Below are 24,889 nucleotides of genomic sequence, written 5' to 3' on the forward strand. Positions count from 1 at the left end.
AATGTTTGGATTATAGATGGGGGCAAAGGGAAGAAGAAATAAAGGAGCACAGAGGGAGGAAAGAATGAGGAGGACTGAGGGGAGAAAATGACAAAGAAAGACACAAAGAATGAAAGAAACAGATAAAGAAAGGAAGACAGAAAGTGATGCCGGCACACGTTAGGATGAGAAGTGAACCTAACCAAGGTTATAGTGGAGTGATGCACTGAGACAGAGGGAGGGAGACAGAGAGAGGATGACAGAAGGTGTCCCTCTCCCCAGCGTCCAGCCCCCAGCTTTGACGTCACAGGCTGAGAGACACAAAACAAGCTGCTCTCAGCTGAGCTCCTCACTTGATTTCCACTCACACTCTCCAACGCACATTCACGCCTGCCCTCAGACACGCCGCGACACTTGCCTCGGCACCCGCTCAGCCCTGAGCCGGTACGCGTAGGCGTCCAATCATCTCTACACCAAAACATTGCACTCCAGCAACAAGAAATCCACTTGGTCTCTCTCACCCCTCAGGACTGAAACATGCTCCATCTCTTGTGAGTGATGCCTAATTCTGTGTGAGGCTGCCGGCAGGAGCACGCGGGAGAACAAGGAGCGCTCCGACTCCCAACCCCGACCCCGTCCCAGAAAGCAGCAGATGTGAGAAAAGAGGAGAGGCGGAGAGAAAGAAACACAATCTCCCCTACCCCTCCTTCCTTCATCTGGAAGAACAATACCCAGCCTCCAGTTGGAGAGGGTCAGCTTTTGTCCCTCTCCCCACGCTCAGAGCAGACAGACGCGCTGACACATTGACCTGCTGCTGTGAGAGGAGAGGACGCTGCAAAACAGTTGCTGCGTGTTTGATTCAGTACTTGGACAGCTCCTGAGCGACAACCAGCCCGGCTGTGTGTGTGTGTGTGTTTGTGTGTGTGATTCCATGAGTGTGTAGACTCTATCGTTTTTGATTCGGAGACCAAAGAAGCACAGATGCAGCCCCCGTGCTCGCTCCAGCTCGGCCCCTGTGGCCCCTCTCCATCCCTGGGATCGCAGAGCAGCACTGTCGGCTTCCAGCATCTGGGAGAGAAGCAGCTCTTTGAGAAGTTTTGGAAGGGGACTTTCAAGGCTGTGGCCACCCCGAGACCGGAGAGCGTCATCGTGGCCAGCATCACCGCCCGCAGGAGGGTGAACAAGTGAGTTCTCCACTTTATAATCGCAGTAGGAGTGTGTTTTTTCCGTGTTTGAAATGTGTTTGCTCTCCAGCTGCTTCAGTGAGAGTGTTCAAAGACTGTTCTTTGCGTCTGTTGAGGAAGTAACTCTCCATTGTAACACGTTTGGTCATACAAAACATCAGCAAGTGGCAATGAATTTTGACTGATGTTTGGGAGCAATATTTTAAACGTACTGATGTCAGAACCTCTAAACTCATATTTTGTGTCACATACTGTAGGTATCTTTGTTGTCTGCTTATGCCAAGACATTCGTAAAGGTTCTAGTTTTCATTGTGAGATTTGCTTTTGGATTTCTTGCATGTCGCACAAGGGAGAAGTTGATCATATCATGCAAGTTCGTGTAGTCACAATGACAATGTTTCTGGTAATTTACAGGTCAAAAGAAAACTGAAAACTGGGGTAAATTTGGTCAAAAATTAATTTTACATTTTGGATGTCTAGGTTTCATATAACCAGCACTCATATGTAACTTGTCTTAAAACCTTTCATCCTAATTTAGCCCAGTGTTGACCCAAGAATCTTTTTTCTCAAAGCTTAAAGATCATAAAAGCTCAAAATATGTCTTCGGTGTTGACTCACAACTGATCACCAATTTATATGGTCTCTCTTTGCTTCTGTATGCCGTGTGACACATGTGACATACAGCCAAACACAGCTGGCATGAAGAGTGTGACGTTCACTTAATTGTCCCCTCTAAAGGTCATATGGCAGCATCTTCAAGCCTCTAATGTCACACTTGTCCCCTCTTTCCCCTTGTGACATGGCTTTGTGCCAGCGTCTGTTGACAGAGCAGCGTGTCACGTGTTTTCATCCCTCCGACCAAAGGTTAGCAGGAACACTCACAGCCTAAGAGCGGAGGAGAGGGAGAGACGTTGTCCTTTTTCTCCTCCTTATCCTTTATTTTAATCCCATATCTGCTCCTGTGTGCACGATCAAATATCACATGCTGGCTTTGACAACTTTATATATTCTATCATGCACTGCTCTGCCTGTTTGTCAAACACCTCACAACACAGACAGTGACACCATTTTGCCTTTGAGAATGGCTTACAGTGTATGTAACAGAGCACATAATGAATGTTCAAACAGGTACAACATTTACACAACCACACTTAGATTTGCGCATGCGCGTTCGCATATCAAATGATGTAGCTTGGTCGGGTGACCTTTGAATGGTTTTGACACCCACTATCAACTTTCTCTTATGTGAAATTAGCTATGTTAATGAGGATTAGAATGGCCCATTTCATCCTACATCGGCACAGGCAGCGCAACACACTGAACCAGATAATGTGTCTTTAATGGGTTCTATTACAGCAGGCCCGTAATGCTGCACATGGTCTGGCTATAAAAGATTTTATTAGCTTGTAGGATATGACTAAAAAAAACACTTTATTGGAAGAATATGACCAAATGCCTTTTTTTTCCGTTATGTCCCAGCCCAGCAATCTAACCCAACAACTGTAGCACTAATTTTTCTGTCAATCAACCGTAACATTGTACAGACGATAGATTCAAATCTATTTAGGGAAACAAGCAAAAACATGGCAAATGATCCTTCAAAAAAGTGAACTTTAATGTGGCTGGCTGCCATGAACTGAGCAGTTTTTTTTAAAATAGCCGGAGACTCTGGAGCGGGGCCCAGCTGTCTCTTCAGCTTTAGCTTCTTGAGGAAGGAAGCTCTCCTCAAGTGGCTTTGCCCCTCCACGGGCTTCGCAGGGGTGACAGTGACGATGATGGCAGCACGGCAGAGGCAGGCGAGACCGAATGTCCCCAGAGAGCAGACATAATGTTGCTAATTCGCCCGAGTCTGTTAGTCAAAGACGACAGCGGCGTCTCCATCGTCTGCTGTCCTCTCTCTGGTCCCGCCTCGGTGTGTTTTTGCAGGAAGGGTGAAATACAGAGGGACTTTTGGGTGATACGGAATGTAAATAATGGGTAAAACACAACAAACACACACCTAGAGAATATGAATGCATGAGGAGGCTCAGGCGTCCTCCTCCTCCTCCTCCCCTCCCTCCCTGCTGCACTGTTGATATTGCCCGAGCAGAGTGTGACTGGGGAATGCTTAGACCATCAGAATGCATGGCCTTAGGCTTGCTCCTCTGCCTCTTTCTCTCCAAGAGGAAACATCATTATTCACTGTGGATAACTGAGGGGTGATGAACAATTGCAGTGAAAGTGAGAGGGCATTATGTACAACAAGCAGAGAGGGAGAGAAGAGAGACCACAGGGAGATGTTTCATGTTCAATCAGCACGGGTCTTTTTTTTTTTCTTTCTCTCTGCCTGCACCATCCTCACCCTTCGTTTCTGTTCTCCTCCTCCTCTCTCTTTACTCCTGGAATAAAAATGCTGGAGGGGCCCGTGAGCCACAGAGGAGTAATTAGAGTTTGTTGTTCACCCTCTGTCCTCCCCTCTCTGTCCTCCCTGTTTGCTCCTCTTCAGGCCAGTCACACAGTGGAGGGGAGGAGTTCACTGGCTCTGTGCAGCGGGGTGGGGCTTTGCTCGAAACCATTATGACCCCGCAAGCTGTTTTGTTCACGGGGGGGCTCCTCATTAAATATGCAGCCTGGCTAACTTTGGAATGTGTGTGTGTGTGTGTGTGTGTGTGTGTGTGTGTGTGTGTGTGTGTGCATTCATGTGCATCTGTACTGGACGTGTTTTCCAGCAATTGCAAGGGTTTGAAATGAGGGTGTAAGCTTGTGTGTGTGTGTGTGTGTGTGTGTGTGTGTGGCTGCCGTGTTAGTGGGGTCTTGTCCAACTCTGTGGCAGATGGCAGGCTCGGGAGAATGCAGTGCAAGGGAGGGGGGAACGTGTGTGTTTGTGTGTGTGTGTTTGTGTGTGATAGGGGGTTTCAGGCCCTCTTACCTCAGCAGATGCTGATTTAACGAGGAAGAGAGGGAAAGGGTTTGGAGGGGCTTGTACACTGACAGCACCAGTGGGAATATACAGCGGGGTGGACAAAATAACAGGAACACCTTAGACCAGAGCGCAGTGCAATCCAACTACAGCCTGAAGAATGACCATAAGGTCGAATCAACACGCTTGAAATGTTCTAAACAAAAATGAATCATTAAAAAAATACTGACTACAGAACTGTTACACAAAATTGATAATAATAATAATAATAATAATAAGAATAACAATAAGAATATTTATATAGCACTTTTAGAGACAGAATTACAAAGGGCTGTAACAGGAATAACCAAGAGAGTAAACCGTAAAAATGCTAAATTAATGAGATTACAAGATTTATTTAATAATAAAACACGGGTCATAACAGTAAAACAATGAGGAGCACAGAAAAATCAGGTCAAACAGGATGCAGACACAGTTAGAATTTAAAAAATGGCTGTCCGATAAAAGTGACTTTTGAGAAGTGAGGTAAAAGATGTTACAGAGTTGACTAGCTTGAGATACCCAGGCAGGAAGTACCAAAGCTGAAGGGCATGAACTGAAAAAAGGCCCAGTTACCTCAGGAAACGAAACGATTCGTTGAACAACTAGGAGACTCCTGCCCGAGGAACTCAGGCTGCGCTGTGGCTCATAACGGATTAACGTCAACAATAACTAGGGGCATGACCGTGCAAAGCCTGAACATTTAGACACAAAATCTTAAAATCAATTCTAAAATCCACAGGGAGCCAATGCAAAAATGCGAAAACGGGATGATGTGATCTGATTTCACAGAGTTTTTAAAAGCCTTGTGGATGAGCTGCAGGCGTGCAAATGACTTACTTACTTAAGTGACTTAAGAGTTAAGAGAATCACAGTAGTCCAACTGAGAGGAGATAAAGGCATGGATTACTTTTGCAAAATCTGCAGCTGGTATAAATGATTTGATTTAAGATATTAGTCCTTAACTGAAGGAAACGTGACTGTATAACCCTAGTTGCTTGGTTGTTTAATGACAGGCTTGGGTCAAATATAAGCCCTAAATTGCAAGATAAGATTAGGAGCTGACAGAGAAGGTGGGCCAATTAAAAGAACTTCAGATTTTGATTAATGTTGTTGAAGAAAGCTCTGTGCCATCCAGCTGTTGTGATCAGAAAGGCAGCTGAGGAGTCAGGCTATGTTTAAGATCTCAGGTTTAAGGGGAACATCAGCAGTGTGTCATCAGCGTAAACATGAAAATCAATAGTGTTTTAAAGTATGTGGCCCAGTGGCAGCATGGAAGTGGGAAATAAAGAGGACCTAAAATTGTTCCCTGGGGGACACCACAAGTAAGGTGATAGTGACACATCCTTGATATCGATTAATTTTTCCAAATGATCCAAAATCAAGTGGTCAACACAGTAAGGCTGCCCAATTGCTAGAATTTGGGCTCTGGCGCATATGTCTTTCGTTTTAATGATGGCATTCAATTTTAAGGATTTAGTTATTCTACAGTTTCTAAGGTTTGGTGTGTTTTAAGCAAAAGCCCAAACAAAATGTCTAAACCCCAAATTTAAAATGGAATACCTTCCCAGTGGCCGAATGTCCAAATAGTTCAATATTTGGCTCCATCCCTTCAGTGCAGAACCCAAATCAAGCTGTCGGCAGAGAGCAGAATTGGCTGATTATAAATAATCTCTGTTAAAAAGAATGAGGCTTTGAGACAGGCCTACAGTTATTTAAAACCAGTGGGTCAAGGATGAACTTATTCAGCAAAGGCTGGACAATTGCATGCTTGAAATTAGATGAAAAAGTGCCAGTGGAAAGATAACAGTTAATAATGGAGTGAATATTACGTCCAGTGGTGTGAAAAACTGATTTTAAAACTAAGAAAAACAGAAATCTAGAGGTCAGGAAAAGGATTTAACTGAGGCGAAGGATTGATTCAGGATTGACAGACTGATTGGTGTCGATTTCACAGTCACATGATGGGGGAATAATCCAGCCTGGTTTATTGATAAAGTGATTAAGGACCTCTTCATATTTTGCCGTGGTGACTCCAAAGAACTGGGTAGGACTGATCACTGAGTCAGTGATCTGAAATAAAATCCTGGAATTGTGGCTTTAAAAAGCAGTCAGGTGGAAATAATATGTATTCTTTGCTTGTTTTACACAAGATTGCAGGATTTTCATTCGACTTCTCAGCGTACATTAAGAATCATTAAGTTTATCTTTTTTCCAAATTGTTTCTGCTTTCCTGCACTTTCTTTTAATGTCCCTAATGTGATCATTTAGCTGGGGAAGAAGTTTACATTGCAATGTCTTCTTCTTTAGAAGGCGCAGTTTAATCTGAAATACCTCAACATTTTCTGTTAAAGCTATTGTATTATATTAAAGATAATTCAAGTTTATTAAAGCTTGGACATCGTGACTTAGGCCATCATATCAGTTATAATAACACTGTGCTCACCAATTAAATAGCTGCAATCTTTGAATACAGCAAAAAAACACATTAGAAGATCAGACAGAGTGTTAACATGCCAGATTATTTTACCAGTTTATTCTGAGGTAAAACTGACAGTGAGTGTACCTGAAAGGAATGCTATAGAATAGGACAAGCTATATTGGGTGCCCCTGGTTTTGGAAGTGAAAGTTAATGTGACGTGGCTGACTGTTGGAACTCTTCCACAGCTTGGATCTGCATGAAACACTCCCTGTTGAAACATTAATACCAACAAACGTCCAACCACCAAGCTAAAATCTGTTACCATATGTCCACTGCTGATGCTGAATTAAACCTAGACATTTTGCTGTTATGAAAACTGACAATATTCTGCAGTTTAAATGTGCAATATGTAATTATCTGCAGCTCTCGATCAAAATAATAGCAAAAGACGGATCAATGATGTTGCAGCATTCGGTTTCCACCAGTCAGAATGCCTTTAGCGTTCATTGTTTAGGAGGTTGTTATCACGTGCCAAATTATCTGCAGAGGTCTCTTCCTCTCCAAAACACACGAACCAGGTGATTTAAAGGTTCATTTATGCTCAATGTTAAATAAGGATCTGGATACGGACGGAGCCTGCTGTCCGTGCTCCGCGTTCATTCCGTCTGTATTTCTGCACGTTTCCATAAAGCTTACGGATACGGGCCAAACGGAGCAGTACCACCGGGAACCATGGGGGCAGTGTTGCTGTCACTACCCGATACGTAGCTCTAGTGAGACACGAAGAAGAAATGACAATTCAATTTCTTTCAGCGGCAGTACTAGAGAAAAGAATTCTCCGTCCTCCAGTCACGATGTATTTAACAGCCTCACCGACCACCGCCTCCTACAACACTGCCCCTGTTTTTGTCTTTTATGCAAGAGGTACATTATCAGTATCTCCTCCACAGTCTCCATGTTTGTTTTTGAGTTTGTTGTTGTCATAAACTTCTTGACGCTGGCTGCCTCCTGGTGGATATATTGGTTAACATCCATGCCAACGTAAAGGGTGCATGGAAGTATGTGGGCAGTGACCGTAACATCGTTTGAAACGAACATATACATTTTCGTATGTAAAGGGAGTATAAATGAGCCCTAAACCTGCTCCATGTAATCTCTGAACAAAGCAGTTCCGTGTTAATAATCAGTGTTTCTCATAGAGCGGCTGATAGCCCAGCACCTGCTAACATGTGATTACCTTTGTTCTCTGATAACTTAAGACCCAGATGTTCAGGAGATATTTACTGGGAGCCGAATTATCCACAGAGCACTCTGCTTCTCAAAAACAAACAGATCCTGTGGTTTAAACTGGTAAAAATACTGAATAAAGCAATTTACAGTTAAAATTAGTGTGACCTCAAATCAGCATCACGATTAATTGAACATTTTACCACAATTACGATTAATGAACGCTAATTTTGTTTTTGGCTTTTGCCCTCATAGTTCACTGACCAGGTTTGTACTGTAAATATGCTCAACATTTAAAGCTGGCATATTTTTTCTGACGAAAGAGTGTATATCATATCTTTGTGAATTTAAAATAATCAAAGGAAACACACACAGGTGAACTATTTATGATAATTTATTTAATATTTTGTGATTGAAATCAAAGCACACATACCTTGAAATGAAAATGTCCTATGAAAAAGGTCACATTTTAGTTAGTTGTTAGTTGTTTGATGTGAACAAATCAATTATTTTAGATGTTGCCATGTTGAAATTAGAGAATAACTCGAAGGCGACCAAATGACTCATACTCTGTCCTTGATTAAAATTACAGAGTTTACTGGGTTTAAACATTTCTGGCAACATTTGGGATTAAGTAACAACTCAATAATATGTATTACATTGGTCTCGTTGTTTTAGATAATTTAATGCAGAAAAGTTACAGTACATATTCTGTCTTTAAAAGACAGTTTTGAATTCTGGTCAATTTTTGTTCAAAATAAGTTCAACCAGTAGGGAGCCTTGTTTACAACCTCTATGACTGTTTGATCACTCGTGCTCTTTGTCCCATCAGAGCTGCTTTTTGTGGTGTCATCAGATGTTTCCAGGTTGTGATAAATAAGAATGTGTCTGTGTCCATCCCCTGTGTGGTCACAGTGAAAACGATTTGCCTTGGGTTTGAATTTCTTCAGTGGCCACCTCAGTGTTAAAGCACGTTGGAAATTGTCAACACACACACACACAAATACAGACATAAAATGTTCTGAGAATGGGAATAAATGAATAGAGGATACAGAGTCTCAAAAACATCAAGGAGTAGCAGTCAGAGCTTCCCCAGGGACAATGCATCTCTCTGTCTTTCTCTCTGCAAGAATGACAAACATGATTTAGTGACGGACGAGGGGTTTGTCTGCCGCTCTATATCTCTCTGTCTGTGCTTCTGCTCTCTTCATAGCTGAGTATCTTTAGCCCGACTTCTCTCCCTCTCCTTACATCAGTATCTCTCTCTGTCCTTCTCTTGGTATCTTTTCAGTGTGCGTTAACTCGCCCTCTGTGTCTGTGTCATATTACTCAGAGCACACAGGATGCGGCCACTGAGGCATGCAGACAGGAGAGTAGGAGATGATGCCGACTACCCCAGGCAGGAATCGGACTTGTCACCGCAATGGATTCACATTCGATATTGATTCCCACATAGCCAATGCATTTATTGCAAACCAGTCTGTGGCTTAACACTTTAAATACTGTTCGAGTGTGTTTCAGGATGCATTGTGTATGTCACAGGAATTGGAGCTGAAACAAAGGTGCTAATTGGTGGAGTTGATTTATATTTGGCATTGATTTCTGCTGGGCTAATCCGTTTGAATCGAACCAGTGTCTCATGATTAACACCTGACACGCTGTCGCAGCATGCGCTAGGAGGTATTTAAGGAAGCCAAGGTAATAATGAAGTTTCTTGTAAAAGCACTTATCAAGTCATACATGGGAAAAGTCAACATTTTAATCAAATCGTACATACAAACATTCATGGTACAAACTGGTTGAAAACTGGTAGAGACTTTAAAAGGTGGGTAACATATTCTGTAATTGTCTTTGTTTCTGGTTTAGTTGCAGAATTCTGTAAAATTTATTAATTGATTTCCAGATGAATGCCTGCTAAGGTAAGAACATTACAATAATCTAACTAGGGGTGGGCGGTATGGCCAAATTTTTCCATCATCGTATAGGTAAAAGCATGACACAGTAATTGTTCTAAATTCAATTAAGAAGTGGTTTAAAATCCCATACCTTATCCCATTTGATCATATCCTTCTTTAATTTGGAACTTCCATACATTAAAAAAAAAAAACAACAAGAAACAGCTGCCTCACGAGACGACACTTGAGTTAAAAACCAAAGACTCTAAACAGTAAAACTAAAATGCTTATTCCCGAGAAGAATCATTTCAAGTCTTACAGGTTTCTGTATTGCCAACTTCACTCTATCCTCCACGTCTGGCCTAATCACGTTAGCTTAGAGACAGCTGGATTCTTGAGATCATGCCAAAACACAAGATCACATGAGAATCCAGCCCTGATTGGCTACGTAGCCTGCCCAGAATAACTCCCATGGTAGAAATGGTGTTGCCAAACCTCTAGGGGTGGACACATTTCTGCTGTTGTTGCACAGTCTATACCATCATATGGCCAATCCTAAATGTAATAGGGGTGGGGTGAGCCATAGTATAGTATCGTCCGTGTCAGTACACGGACGATACTATGAGTTTTTTGTCATGTAAATTATTAATATTGCAAATACAAGTTAAACTTTTGGTAGCCCACTGGACTATCAACTTTGTTGCAACTGCAATAAAAATGATTGAAGTAAGATAAACAGACTGAAAACGTAATATTATTATATAAAACCGATGTTGATAAAGTTTTCCTTTGGGGACATAATTTGCAGTTGAAAAAAGATGATAAATCTTAGTATATTGCAATATATGTTATTGAAATACTCAGCAAATTCCAATATTGTACAATGACTTAAGTATCGTAATAAAATTATGTTGTGGTGACTCTAATGATTCCCAGACCTTAAAACTAACAATGAGAAAATTAAATGTATGTATGATGGATTCATTGGCTCTGGAATGAACTCATTTTGGTAATATCAAAAACAAAATTGGACGACCTTGCTAATATGCAATTCACAATTGAGTTTGGGGTCTGAGACACACCTGGCTGTGGCTTAGATGGCAGAGCAGGTTGCGACTAATCAGAAGATTGGTGGTTCAATCCCCTGCCTCTCCTGTCTGCATCTCAAAACATCCTTGGGCAAGTGGCTACTATGTAGCAAGTGGCACCGTGTATGGTAGCCTCGGCCACCAGTGTGTGTGAATGGGTGAATGCAACATGTAGTGTTGAAGCACTTTGAGTGATCGGAAGACTAGAAGACACTACAGTCCATTTACCCATGTTTTTGACAGAAGCCTTAGTGTTGTTGATAAAGTCTCGTGCATGGTGTGATGCAGAAAGACAAAGACTGCTGATTTGTTCGTTGGGTGAAGACCTCCACTGAAAACATGAGCTTTTCAGTAACAAAGAGAAATTATAGTTTAAAAATGGAACATATTTGAGTTTGTCCAATGGGATTTTTAAAGGTTTCATAAGAACTGAGATTCGTAGAACATCCCCCATTTATCAGAAAACACTGAATCACTCAGCTAAAATAAGAAGGGTTTCAAAGGATTATAAAACCTTCCCCACAACAAAAGCAAGTAAAGGAATAATTCTAGCAGCAGACAATGATGTACTTTTAAGGGAGGTCACCAAAATGTTGTAGAAAACCAAAATCTTCCTCCTGTTTGCCATATTTATGCTCATAGAGAACTGACTCACTAATGTCCAATATACAGCACTATTTACCTGATGTTTGTTATCAAATCAAATAACATTAGCCACCTTACATGCTACTGCTCATACCAGACCAAGTAAAGTTGCAGCAGTAAAATTATTAAGTGTATCATGTTGAACGTTGTGAAATTTACTTTTCATTTGGGAGAATAAGTATATTATTGTATTATTTCTTCCTCTTCAAAACTCACATAGTGTTTTCTTAATGGAGCTGCAAAGTGTTTTATCACACAGGCTTAATGAGGGAAAGAAGAAAATCCGTTTTCTTTCCATCACTTTAATTCAGCAGACACGCCATCATAAATACTTTGGGCTGGTTTTCACTCAAATTTAAGTGATGCAGTTATGTTATGGCGAAGGCAACCTGCAGAGGCCAGCCAGCGTGATTGCTTCTGCCTTTCCAATTAACAACACTGTGACCATCCATATTTCTCCCTACCTGCAGGGTTATATTGTACCAAGTCTAATCCCTTCCAAGTACTGCAGCAGTATAGCTGCGGTACAAAATGTAAAGTTCCGTTTGTTGTGATCTTATTTTGTCTTAATGTAAAAAATGATATTTCCAGCTTTTGAAGCTCACTTTGACATTTCCAAATTTCACTCTCGTCTCTGCATCAAAAAGGCTCAACCTGGTGCGGTGAGAAATTACTAATGACACCGCCATTGATATGCGATATGTGGCAATATGCTGCACTTGAGTGCTAACTTGTAATGGATGTTTGATATAGCCAAAGCATGATGGGTAACAAAGAACAGCAAGTCTCTGTGAACGTGGAGCTCAAAAGAGTCTTTGATATTTGAATCCAGCCAATCTCTCTTTCTTTTTTTTGTTCTCATACACACTCTTCATGAAAAGATGTCAGGTTGTGTGCTTTTTGAGGGCTATGCATCAGAGTATGGAGCTGCTCTGAATCCTTCTGTGTACCACTATGTAGGCTATATGCATTATTATTACTGTATTCAGTGCTTGAGTTCTTAAATATCCCTAAAGGCATCAACATGCTTTAACAAGCCTAAATAGAATCTACGCATGAACTAATTGGAGGCCAACATCTTTACAGGGATCCTGTTGGTCATGGGATTTCTGTGGGGTCCGTGGGCCCACGGTGGGGGAGTTAATTTTTCTATTCATCATGTGACTGGGATGGGACAGAAAAAACAGTCAGATGGGAATCATAATAATACTGAAGTCAGCAACTAGCCGTTTGTTGTCACAGAGCAAAGGAAATATATGCCTCTAAATATGACCTCACATGTCATTTTATGTTAAGCATGTAAAGTAAAATGGATCATTAAAATAATACTACTGCGACTGCAATGCTTGTTTCCATCAATGGTAATTCCCATTATGTGTTAGCATCGCGCTAACAGACTTAGCGCTTGCTATTTGCTTCATGGTTGGAGCAATTAAAATCAGAATCAGAAAACTCTTCTCACTACAGGAAATTTGCCTCTGTTTGGGGCATACAATAAGCATATTAAGAAGAAATAAAATTGAGGACAATGCACTGCACCTGTCAATAACAAAGGCAAAATCGAAAAATTACAATAAAAATATGAAATACATTCTCTGAAAAAATATCAGAACCAGGGCTGTCACTTCATTAAAATATGTAATTGTGATTGTCTAACTGGCAATTAATTGCACATTTTTATCTGCTCTAAATGTACCTTAAAGGGATATTTTTCAAGTTTTTAATACTCTTATCAACGTAGGAGTGGACAGATATGCTTGCTTTATGCAAATGTATGTTAATTATTATTGCAACAATCCAAAACAATGACAAATGCTGCCCAGCATATTTTCCAGAATTACCTCAAAGGTACTGCATACTCAAAAAATATACTGAAAGCATACAATGGCAAACTCAAACCCAACAAGCAACTTGGACATATTGACCTTAATGTAGCATTACTAAGCAATACTTACACAATGTAGTATCCAACCTTACTCTTGTCAAGGCTAACTAAACATCCCATTTTTTTAAGCTGCTCGACGTATTGGGTGGTAACTCAATTCACATCAATGGTGAATGCAAACAGCTTTGGACTTGTCAAGAGAAGCATGTGGCAGAGCTCTTCCAAAGACCTCTTTCTTGCCATCCATAATGTTACTGCTGCACCGCGTCCTGATTTCCCAAACTACGGTGTGGGCTGAGGGTCTTAATTACAGAAGGTACATGTGTAAATCGCACATCAAAGAAATTAATGGCGTTAAAAGGAATTTGCTTTATCTCAGTATTAACGCATTAACTTGGACAGACCTAATCAGAACACAGCAAAAATATGTATGATATAACCATCATTACTGCACACATGATATTTATTATATTTATATTTATAAATGGATACATTATTTATACTTAGGTAGTAATAGATTTAGCATTATTGAGTTACTGGTAAATTATTATTCAGTTGTCATAAGCCCTTTTTAAATAGGAACTGTGCAAATTTGCAGGAAAACCCAATCAGTCTTTGAGTGCAGCAAAATGCCGCCTGCCTACTATTGTTTATACAGAATGCGCCTTTTTCGTGGCAATGGGGAGCGTGAGCAAGTAACAAACGTGTAGCTCAGCGTGTGACGTAAACAGTGACGTGGGAGGAAGCCGCGGCTGGTCAGTCCTTCAGTAGTCTGAGTGGGCGGAAGTTCGCTGCATAGATCAGCCTCTCATTGGGCGGAACGAGCCACCCGCTGAAGTCCCGCCCTACCACCTCCGGTTGTGTAGCAGTTTTCAACCGTTTTCAGCATGTCGTTTACTAACTTTTGCGGTGTTTGATCTTGCGGGGATGTAGCCATTTTTCTGCCATGGTTTGCGTCCTGTAGGTGATATTTCTGTGGGCGTGTTACACCAAAACCTGTTTCCCCCTGGCAATATTTTTGCAAGCGCACCGTTACTGTGGCACCACCCAGAACAATTGTGATCGGTTGAAAGAAATACAAGAAGCCAGGGTGTTTTTTTCTCCAATCTTAAAGTGAGAGTCGGCCCAGCCAGACCTTTCTTTTCTTGAGAAGGGTCTGGTGAGTGAGACTAGTCCTTCGGCGATTCTCTCGTAAGTCGGCCCGTCCTTCACCGTCCCCGTCATGTGACGGTTAATGGTCTCTTTGTTTGCGAGGACAAGGAGGGCGCGCAATGCCCTGTCTCCCCAGTTGCTCATCTTTACAGCATCTGTCAGGTTTGCGTTTCCCTCTTGCTACTAGCTGCTCGCTAATTCCTGCTATCAGCTGTTTCCTGTTTATCCACCGCCAGTGGGTCGCACGTGCAGCGTTATCAACAGCTCCTCCCACAAGTCTTCAACAGCCCCTCCCGTTGCAGAAGGCTGCCAATATGACTACCCTACGAGGCGGAAAATTGGGCACCTTGGATCAACTCGCCAATCCGGCTCTGTGTGTCTAAACGCTCGCAGCTTGCCGGCAAACCGGCCCAACATTTGGGGAAAATCTGGCAGTGTAAAAGGGGCTATTTATAGCACTTTGTTTCATTTGTATTTTAATGCGCAGTGTTCAAGTGGAGTCATTGTGTTCCTTGAGTTATGAGCTAATTGTTCCTACCTGGCCTTGTTTTGTGGGGACAAGTATGAGTGATACACAAGAGAGAGTGCCTCGTGCTGAACAGTGAAGAGACGTTGCGGTACCCCTAAGTTGGGATGTGTGGTACTGTCAGCTGTGTTGGTAAAAATTAGACAAAGAAGAAGAAACAAATGTTGTCGCCCGCTTATTACCCACAGCTTTGCGCTGTACTAATTGGATATGCATAGTTTTCTACATAAAAATGCAGTTCACTTTTTTCTTTATATTTAAAAACAAAACAGTGACAGGACAGGAAATTTTGAAAATCCACTCCTGTGTCACCCTCGAATACAAATCTGTGTGCAGTTTTCATGTTCTTTGTTTTACTGTCCATGCCAGGAAGACAGCATGAAGAAAATATAAAGAGGTTGCGATAACATCAAAAAACATAAACAGAAATGAATAATCTCAGAATAACAACAGCAGCGGCAGATTGAATCCATCATGAAGGCGAAAACAATCTTTTGTTTGTTCAGCGAGATGTTGTGAAAAATTGATTACTAAAGGTTGGGCTGAAAAAAAAAGCAGTTGACTAAAAAAAGTGAACAGAGGAAAACTGAACACTTTGTCACTTTAAAGAACATGTGATATTGATTCTGCAAAGATCTGGAGTCAGCGCGGCACATTTTTCTTCTTCAAACATGCATTTTGGTGTTGTAAGCCTGCCAGTGTTTGTTTATCTTTGCTTTGGCAGCATGTATACAGTCGCATTAACCTTAACCTTAACCCTCATTACAATACAATCTAATATAATAAACATAACAACAACAAACCTTGAGGAAGCAAGGGCCCCACTTTGAAGGATTTTCCTCTTCTTGTGAGGACATTCGGACCTTATAGGAACAGAACCAACAGAATGCACATGCAGGTACCTACTTATATGCACATACTGTACAGTCCATATGGAGACTGACACACATCACACCATAGACGGGGTTCAACATGATAATTCCTCCAGAGCTGAACAGCAGCAGCAGCATTTTCCGAGATGAAAGCAAAGAGCTGAGAGTTAACCCTTTCCTTCAAACATCGGCTCAAAGCCGCTGTGAAATTTCCCCTCAGGGATCACAGCTTCCAGCCTGTGGTCCACCTCTGTGAGGAAAATACCGCACACTGCTTTGCTCCTGCAGCTGCTGCTGGCTACTGTGAAGTCTCATATCCTGAGAAGCACATTTTCATGCAGTCCAGAAATAATTTTCTAGTTTGGGGGGGAAACAACTTTGCTTACAAAGGTGAAGGTCAAGTGTAATGACGGTCTGACAGCGGCAGAGCTGTTTGGACATCAGCTGGCACCCCTGACCTTCTTCAGAGACCGATAACTTAATGATATCTTAGTTTAATTCAATTCAGCTGTACTCACACTGGTAACCCTGTGTTGTTCCTTATACTGAACCATATCCAGGATACACTGTTTACTTAGAACATGATTATCCTGGTTATTAGTATTCCTGTATGATAAACTGTTCAGGTATCTTTGACTCCTGCTGACTCTGTGTTAGTGGTGTCAGACTTTAACTTAGTGATGTCCAGTTATGCGGTTTTTCAACCACACGTGAAAAGGCAACTGGTATTTTTCAAACTGGACCCTATTTTCCCATGTTCTTGTGTCGAAGTGACAAATGGGAGCAACATTTTTTTTAAATTGGTCCAATACAGTGAAGGGATGCGCGTTATTAGATGTCTAAACGATTAAACGTCCTCCCCCTCGCTAGTCAGCACCAGAAATATTAGCCCGTTAAATCAATTGGTGTTTTATTCATGTACAAGGCTGCTTAACTGTCATGCAGCCGCCCGCTACTAGTGGGGGCTACAGAGCGAGATGTCATATTATTTGTTAACTTTAAGTGAGTTGTTGGCAGATAATGTGCAGGTTTACATTCATACTGCACGGAGCAAAATGCCTCTCATTTCAGCTGAAATTTAATTATAAATTAGATGATGTGTTATTAACTTTAAAGTGAATTGCTATCATTTCTGTCAGATAATCTGCAAGGTTCAATATGCCCCACATTTCAGAGGCAATTTATTTATTTTAGATGTTACTTTAGTGGTTAAGTTTTGACTGAGTTGCCGTCATGTTCACATTTATACGCTGCAAAGTGTCTCGTACTTCAGCGACATTTTAAATCCGCCATGGTTGTTGGAACGTTGTGATTAAAGCCTTCAAAGGGATACTAATGCACAAAAAATATATTTTGACTGTTTTCTGAGTGTTTTCCCTTTTTCAGACTACTCGACTAGTCTTTAAAATATTCGTTGAGTTGACAAGGAAAGTAGTCGCCAGGAACATCCCTAGTATAGAGTGCTGCGGGGATCAAGTTAGCGCCGCCCTGGTTCCCTTGTCAGAGAGCCAGTGGGATTTTTCCATTGGATTTTGGATCAGAAATAAAAGTTTGATTTTTACATGTTTTATTCACAAATCGACACCACTTTTTTTTCCATTTCTGAAGTGTTAATGCAATCACCAGGACTAAAAAGCTAACACTGCTATAAATGCCGTGATGACATTCTGTCGTCTCATTTAGCCACTTGTTAGCAACCGTCTTTATTCAAGACACATGAAGGCGTGTTACTGATGTATTTCATGCCGTAGAACAAAGCAGGACTCAAATGTTGGCTGCTTTTTTTATTCACTTTTTATTATTTTTTGCACTTTGAGCATCCTTCTTTTTGTGCACGGATGTTCCTAACAAATTAACATTTTCTTTGCATCGATCTCAGCCTGTGAACCTTTTTTGTGGCTGTCCAGCCCAGTTGCACTGGTGTGCGGGTATATCCTCTGCCGTCCTTTCTTGGTCGTCCATTATACCGACGCACCCAAGATAAACTTTTTGTTGCCCAGAGTAGGCGCAGTTTCACAGCAGCTCGAAGACTTTGGAGAACAAAACAGGAAATTCTATGGAGCTTGTGTTAACCACAGACCTTATTTCAGGCATCTAACCAAAAACCTTTTCAAAACAGCCCATTGACTTTAAGACGAGGGAACCGTGAGTGCTGAAATGCAGACTCATTTCCAAGTTTTAGGACTCAGTCCTGCACCACTCTATTGAGCGAAAGGGCTGCTCCTGGCACGTGGAAACAGGGTGCAAAGAAGCAAGTTAGGGCATTTGGCACCACCAGTGTACGTCCACTAAAAATGTTTTTTTTTTTTGCCTCTGACAGGCTCAGACTGTTATTCTAAGTGTCTGTAATCTTGGTTTATCTTTCCACTATTCCAACAATCACCAACTCTGGTTTGGTTGAAATAAACCATTAACTCACCCAGTTAGATGTGAACATATCAAGAGAAGAACAAGAGGGAGGTTGGACGTCAGAGACACAGCGGGGGAAAGGGAACATTTTCACACCTGACTAAATTGCCATCTGAGGAAGATCACTGCAATCTCTTCAATGCACTTCAGAAGTCCTCCTTTAAGAATGTAACCAAAGTAAAAGTGCATTTTAGAGCTAACGTGCTAAGGTATTGTAAGTAAATACATTTATTAATGCGAACATTTCCTTGTAGTTTAATATTATGCAATACGGAAGTTTTTCAAGGTGTAAAAATAAAGTGATTAAAACAAACACTCGTGCTCTTGCACAGAATTAAACTTCAGATACTGTATGAAGGATGTGAGCGACTGCATATCTTATTTTTCTGACTCGCACTAATGACTCTGTATTTACCTCATTTGGCTACAAGACAGAAAAATCATCTTATTTTAGAAGCTGGTCATGCGTTTGTAATGCAAGACTTTGATACCAAAAGTAAGTGTAAATTCTCTTTGTGATGCCATACAACACACATAATACAAAAGTTCAGTTTCTGAATTGCACTGCAGCAGCTGAATGAGACCGCTTTCCAACTCTTAGCACCAACAGTGACACTAAGACAATAGGATATATTTTATTAAAGCTATGTGCAAAGATGTAGATGTTCAATCAGTGTCAGTAAAACATAAGGCAAGAATGTAATCTGTCATGCCGTAAGGAGAAATTTTCTGCTCCAGTGGCAGAGAAGGGTGAAACGATTTAGTCTGAGCTTGCATTTTTACGCCTGAATTAGTTTAATTCCATAATCATAACAGGGGGAGAGAAAAAAAACATTAGCCCTGTTTGAAAGTTACTGTCTTGTTCATTCAATGTTGAACTGTTCATGTATACAAATCTGGACTGAACTGCAGCAGTATGAATCTGCTCCGCACCTGGTTGCACTTACTTTATGTTCGAATCGAGCGCACTGACATTTAAAAAGTCTCATGACATTTAAGTCCATTAACATAGTAAATTATGTTTGCTTGTTCATGAGATGTGCGTGTGCACGTGCTTGTCATTTGTCACACCCTGCAAGAGTAAACATAACAGATGGCAGACACAATACATAGAACATATCTGAAGTGTAAAGACGCCATTTTCTCCTTTAAAGACTGAAATATTTTCTCAGGAGGTTAGTTGATACAGATTCTGAGGATCTGTGGGGTTCTTTTTTTGGCAGAAACTGTTAAGGATCACTTGCTTTAGTCTTTCAAACCTTATTAGAGGCTTCTTATCTCTCCGAGCTTTGGGCCTGTAATGTTCTGACTGCTCGGCTCTATTCAGGGATGTGAGTAACACGCACGGACAGATGTTGCCTCAGATACTTCACAGGACTTTCAGCTTCGTTTCCTGTGACGGCTGCATAGCTTAACCTTGTTCAAATGCTTCAAAAGGAGGTATTGTGTACTTTTTTGACATTAAAAAAAGCCAGTACACAAGGTTAAAGCTGACTCAACTGGATCGGCTGAAAGAAAAAACACAGAGAACACAGACTTTGCTTTGGTTGGTGCTTTAGACGTGTGGAAAAGTTGTGTGTGCAGCAACAAGCATCTTTGTGTAATTGTTTTCTGTACTTTGTGAAATAAACAATGAAGGGTAGAAAGAGGGGGGATGAACAGGAGTAATTGTTATGGTTTTCAATAAAGAGGCGGGATGGAAATCAATGTACAGCAGTCCAAAGCATGTCTATAATAAGTGTGAGAAAGAAAAGACGGTAGGAGAAAAGAGATGAGAGGGGAGACTCCGCGAGTGACATTGTGAGATTGTCCATTTCAGGACACTGGAGCAGCCACGGTTATTACATTTTGCTGTATATCACATTCCAGCCCATGAAAAGAAATCCTTTCTTGAGCCTTGGCCAAAGGGAATTGAATTATATGTAGGCACATAATGTACGGCATTGAATAAACTCATAATAGACGACGAGAGAGAAGGTGAAACACCCCTTTGTCCTCACACTGGCTCTACATGAAATGGACAGTAGTAAATCTAACAGACAGTATAAGAGATGACCTATTCCTCTGAGCCATTCATTACCAGCGAGCATGGTGGCTGAGAGAGGGACGACTCGCTCATTACGACCTATTAGATCTTCACAAACCAGGGATGTCCCCGCGCATGAAAAAGATATGAGCCAACTTTCAGCTTTAACTGCGAGTCATCTGGCCTGCAGCACAGAGGCACCGCAGAGAAGGAGAAACAAAAAGCAAAGCAAATAAGACACATATCACTTCTTAATGTAAAATATGATGAGATTGCATGTTTTTAAAGTCCAAGTATGTAACTTATGAAGTCTAGTCACATAAATCACTGAAGAGTTTGACTTGAACAGGTAATAAAATTTCAGATTAACCTTCACCAAAATTTAATTCAACACAACAGATCAGCAGTGAACTCACTGAATAGGCTTTGTATACGGCAGAGAGTTCCCTACTTACCACCAAGCGGCAGTGTCCAAGGCTGAAAGATGAAGCCAATGCAGACGTGCCAATAGAAGTTCTCTGAATGGCCACTTGAGGCTATTTTTCCCCATAGACCCCCATGTCAAAATGCCCAACCTTACAGCAGAAAGCAACACGTTTACAGCCTGACACAAAGGGGTTCTGGTCTCTATTGCTAATTTAAGCATTCATGACAACTGTATGGGAGGTTGAATTTTTATTTAACTCGCCTAGGGGTGCAACGGTATGAGATTTTCATGGTACGATAACCGCTGTGGTTTCAGGGTGCCACGGTGTTACAGAATTTATCTTATTATCAGTCAGAATGAGCCTTAAAGAGTGAAAACAGAAGAGTCATTGTTGGTTGAACAAACGTTTCAGAACTATAACTTTAACTTGAAACCATTTAATTAATGGAGGTATGCGTTAAAAAGTCTCCCTTTTGAAAATAACCAAAATAAAGGCAACATTGAATGTCCAGTTGCATTTTTTCCCCCCCAATATCGTAGATAAGCAAATGTCCGCTTTATAATAATCATCAACTTTTACATAAGGGCAGAGCCGCAAAAGCGACAGGCTGTCTGAGAGGCGTCGCCACAGTCTATGAGTCAGATCCACCCCTTGCTCCCCCACAACTCTACCCTCTCATCCAAATTCCTCACTGGTTCCAAAAAATAAAGATAATGGCTGAAATGTCAAACTCGAGGCCATCCACAAACCAATTGTTGACATCACGGTAGCTACGTTTTTCATTTTACACAGTCTTTAGTTACCACAAGTTCTCTTAGCTTTGTTAAGTTAAAGAAATAAATTTTTAAAAAAAAGAAAGAAAGGAAGTATTCTTACATGGATTTTAAAACATTATTCTAACAGAAAAACACAAATGTACATCTTCTAAATTCAACTCCTTCTTTTTCACTGAACTAAGACTTTAGTATTCTTAATGGCCTTGTTAAATCATGGTAAAACATACTTCGCTTAAAATTAAGAGAAACAAAATAAAACTCACCAAAACTGTCCTAATTTGTCTTGTGGGTTGTCTCATTAGTTTGTACACTTTGGTCCAAGTAAACCCTTAATTTGCAGAGTTAGATATGAAAATACGCTGGCTTTACTCAGCCTTTCTCTGTCGTTGCCAGCAAGTTGTTTCCAGTCCACCACTCGCAGTTGCCATTCTTTCTACACTTAGCTTAGTTTTATAGGAACAGTCTGTATTTTTGGCGGTATTGAAAATCAAACCATTGGGATTTCTGAATATCCTGACGTACTGCAATACCATGATACTGCCCAATTCTACCACTGAATGCAGCATTTTAATTACATTCAGTTGACTTGCTGCAAAAGTACAATCTGTTATTAGAACTGCTTTGTGAGGCACTGAGAAACCTCTGTCATTTTTAATTGTGATTGTGCCTTTAATGCACAGTATGCGCTGTAACTGTTACTCACACTGTCCAACATACAGTGAACATGCACCCCTGCAGTGTTGTCACAGTACTGGAATTCCTAAATTCTCAACACCTTAATAAATCTGTATTTAATACAGGGAAAAGTTGACATTGAGGGCATACAATTTAAAACTCTTATCATATAATTAATATAACAAGACTATAACAAAACAATGACGACTTTTCTTATCTTGATTAGTAGTAGTAGAGTAGTAGATTAGTAGCAGAGACTGGACGCAGCTGGCAGCGGTGTATCAATACTGCAGAAAACAACTATTGAAACCATTTCAAATATTCAGAATCAATATGCGTCAATACATTGATATTTTTTACAACACTACCACCCTGTGTGATGAATTCCCCAAGTTTGTTAGAGCCCCGACATAAATAATATAATGCGACGGCTTTTGAATATACAGCAGCCGAAAAAGTCATAATCATAATAAGATCAGTGGTGCTTAGGGGGATAGACAGATAGTTATTGCCACATCCAACTGGTATGCAGTATGCCATGAGGAAGCACAATCACTCATAATGACAGTAGGCTGAAATCCCTCTCAGTCTAAAATCGCACCGAGGCAAAGGCCTCATTAAATATGCATACACACCCCAGACTTGGCATATTGGAAAATCTGAAAAAAATCCTACATAATAGGGTGAAGCCTTTTTCCCCTGGCAGCAAATTTAACTCCTGAGTCAAAAAACTCCCAGGAGCATCTTATTTACGATATATCCACACACACACACACACACACACACACACACACACACATATGCAGATACACACACACAAACACTAACACACAGAGGACATTCAGACAATGAGGCTCAGACTGTCAGCCTTGTTGGGCCTCTTTCTTTTTCGTTTTTTGCCAAGTATGCTACTTCTTTGTAACTGGACCCCTGAAGCGGTCATAGTATTCATTATTAAAATGCAAACTTATCAAAGTCAACTCCTCATCGCTTAAATTAAATCATTTCAAGGCTGACTGGCTCCCACGTCTCGGCCTCCTCCTCCATTTTTCATTTTCGCTTCTTGCCCATCCTCATTTCAGGAAGACGATCTGCCATTCATGTGAAATTGCCACCATTTGCATAACTGATGCAGGGGTAAGGGTGCAAGCTGTGGCGGTGTTGATGTCACGAATGCAATCGGAGATGGGAGCGGAGGAATTAATTGGCCCCGCAGCATTACTCCCTCCCCCTCTGCCTGCCGCTTTCACCTCTGCCGTCGCTTCTTGACACGAAATGTCACGCAATGACAAGCGATTCCAAAAAACTGTAACACCTTTAAAGTTCACACCGGGTGAAAGACAGGCTTGCTTTGTGTTTTGGTGCCCTGTGGAAACTTTGCGGTGAAGTTGCGTCAGAGATCAGTTGCTTTGTTGAGGTTTTGAAATGTTTGTTTTTGGGTGCTTTGGCCCTTTTTCAATCAATGAAAGAGAACATTTCAAAGAGCCACAAAATGTCGGCATTAAGAATTTATGCCTCTAAACCTCTTATGATTCTAGTTAAGTAGTCTTAACACTTTCGCCTCATTATGTTATTATTCCTGTTTTCAATATTCAGTCATAAATAATGAATCCATTTTGCCGTGTGCTTTACCGTTCTTATATGAGCATAAAAATGTACCCACCGGCTAGGATTCATTCCTTTTTAAAGCGATAATATAACTTTTACTGCCTTTTAGCAGTAAAATGACTACATTATATCTGAGGGGTTGACAGGGTTGTTGATCAATACCAGTGTCTCCCCATTTTAAGACGCTCTCAGCATATAACAGCTAGTCATTAGCGCAGTTATAGCCGCTCAAGGGAATATTTTAATGTAACAAGGACACTCGGTGTCACAGGCAGTGAAGCACCCTTCGCAGTTTAACATTATCACAGAGACGTGGTACGTGAACAACCCTGGTTCAGTCTGTTGTCTGTCAGTTCAGAAAATCACTTACACATTGGCTTGTTTTCGCAAAGTGGAGCTGGATTAGTTCAGCTAAATGTGGGAGCCTTGAAGTTAAACATTTACAACGTTGCCTATTATTCTTTGGGTGGAAGCTTTGTGATACTCAGCATGAAAAATAATGACTTGCTGTTGAAATAAAATAGAGTGAAATGTGAACGGCATCAGGATTGGGACAGGCTTGGCAAAGAGAATAAATAACGGGGCTGTGATGAGCTGAGGAGAAATGAATCATGACCCAACAGGATGGGGAGATAATTTCACTCCTGTTTCACCCTCGCATTGACTAACTAAGGGAGCAACTTAGAGAGTGTGAGAAGCAATAAATAAATGAATATATCAGTTTGTTTCTTTTTGTCCGTGGAGTGCTGCGGATCTAAAAGGCTCGGTCACACGTTTTAAAATGGCAAAATGTTTTGAAAATCAGTGGATTTGCACAGTGAACGCTTAGCAAGCCAGTTTTGACAGGGCTGACCTCGAGAGCCAGAGAGTCCAAAAAAGAGAAAGCTGTCAGCTGTGTTGCACCACCTTCTCTGTCGGGGTACAAACTGCTCTACAAAAGAGGAATGGTTTTCAGATGGACGAGAGTCAGGCTAATGAGCTCGCTAATTGACAGCAAGCCAACTAAAAGTGAGTAAGAGAGCTAGGTTGGAGAGTTTTTATCCTGGTCTTCAATAACATTGTCTTAAATGAAATGACAACTATATGTCAGGGGAGATTAAACATTACAGTAGAGAGCTGTTATAGCACTAGTGTATGTGTTAGCCATTTGCTCA

At 41.0% G+C, this 24,889-nt stretch overlaps 1 protein-coding gene across 1 annotated transcript in view; it reads left to right on the top strand.

Moving 5' to 3' along the window:
* Nucleotides 1-346: 346 nt before the first annotated feature.
* srrm4 (serine/arginine repetitive matrix 4) overlaps nt 347-24,889 on the top strand; it is a 104,145-nt gene continuing 79,602 nt past the window's right edge. Inside the window, exon 1 of the mRNA XM_049578533.1 lies at nt 347-1,163. Within this exon, the coding sequence (XP_049434490.1) occupies nt 961-1,163 (203 nt within the window). The 5' untranslated portion in view covers nt 347-960. The remainder of the gene's footprint in view (nt 1,164-24,889) is intronic.

Source organism: Epinephelus fuscoguttatus, linkage group LG6 (assembly GCF_011397635.1).
Source record: "Epinephelus fuscoguttatus linkage group LG6, E.fuscoguttatus.final_Chr_v1".
Taxonomy (NCBI): Eukaryota; Metazoa; Chordata; class Actinopteri; order Perciformes; family Serranidae; genus Epinephelus; species Epinephelus fuscoguttatus.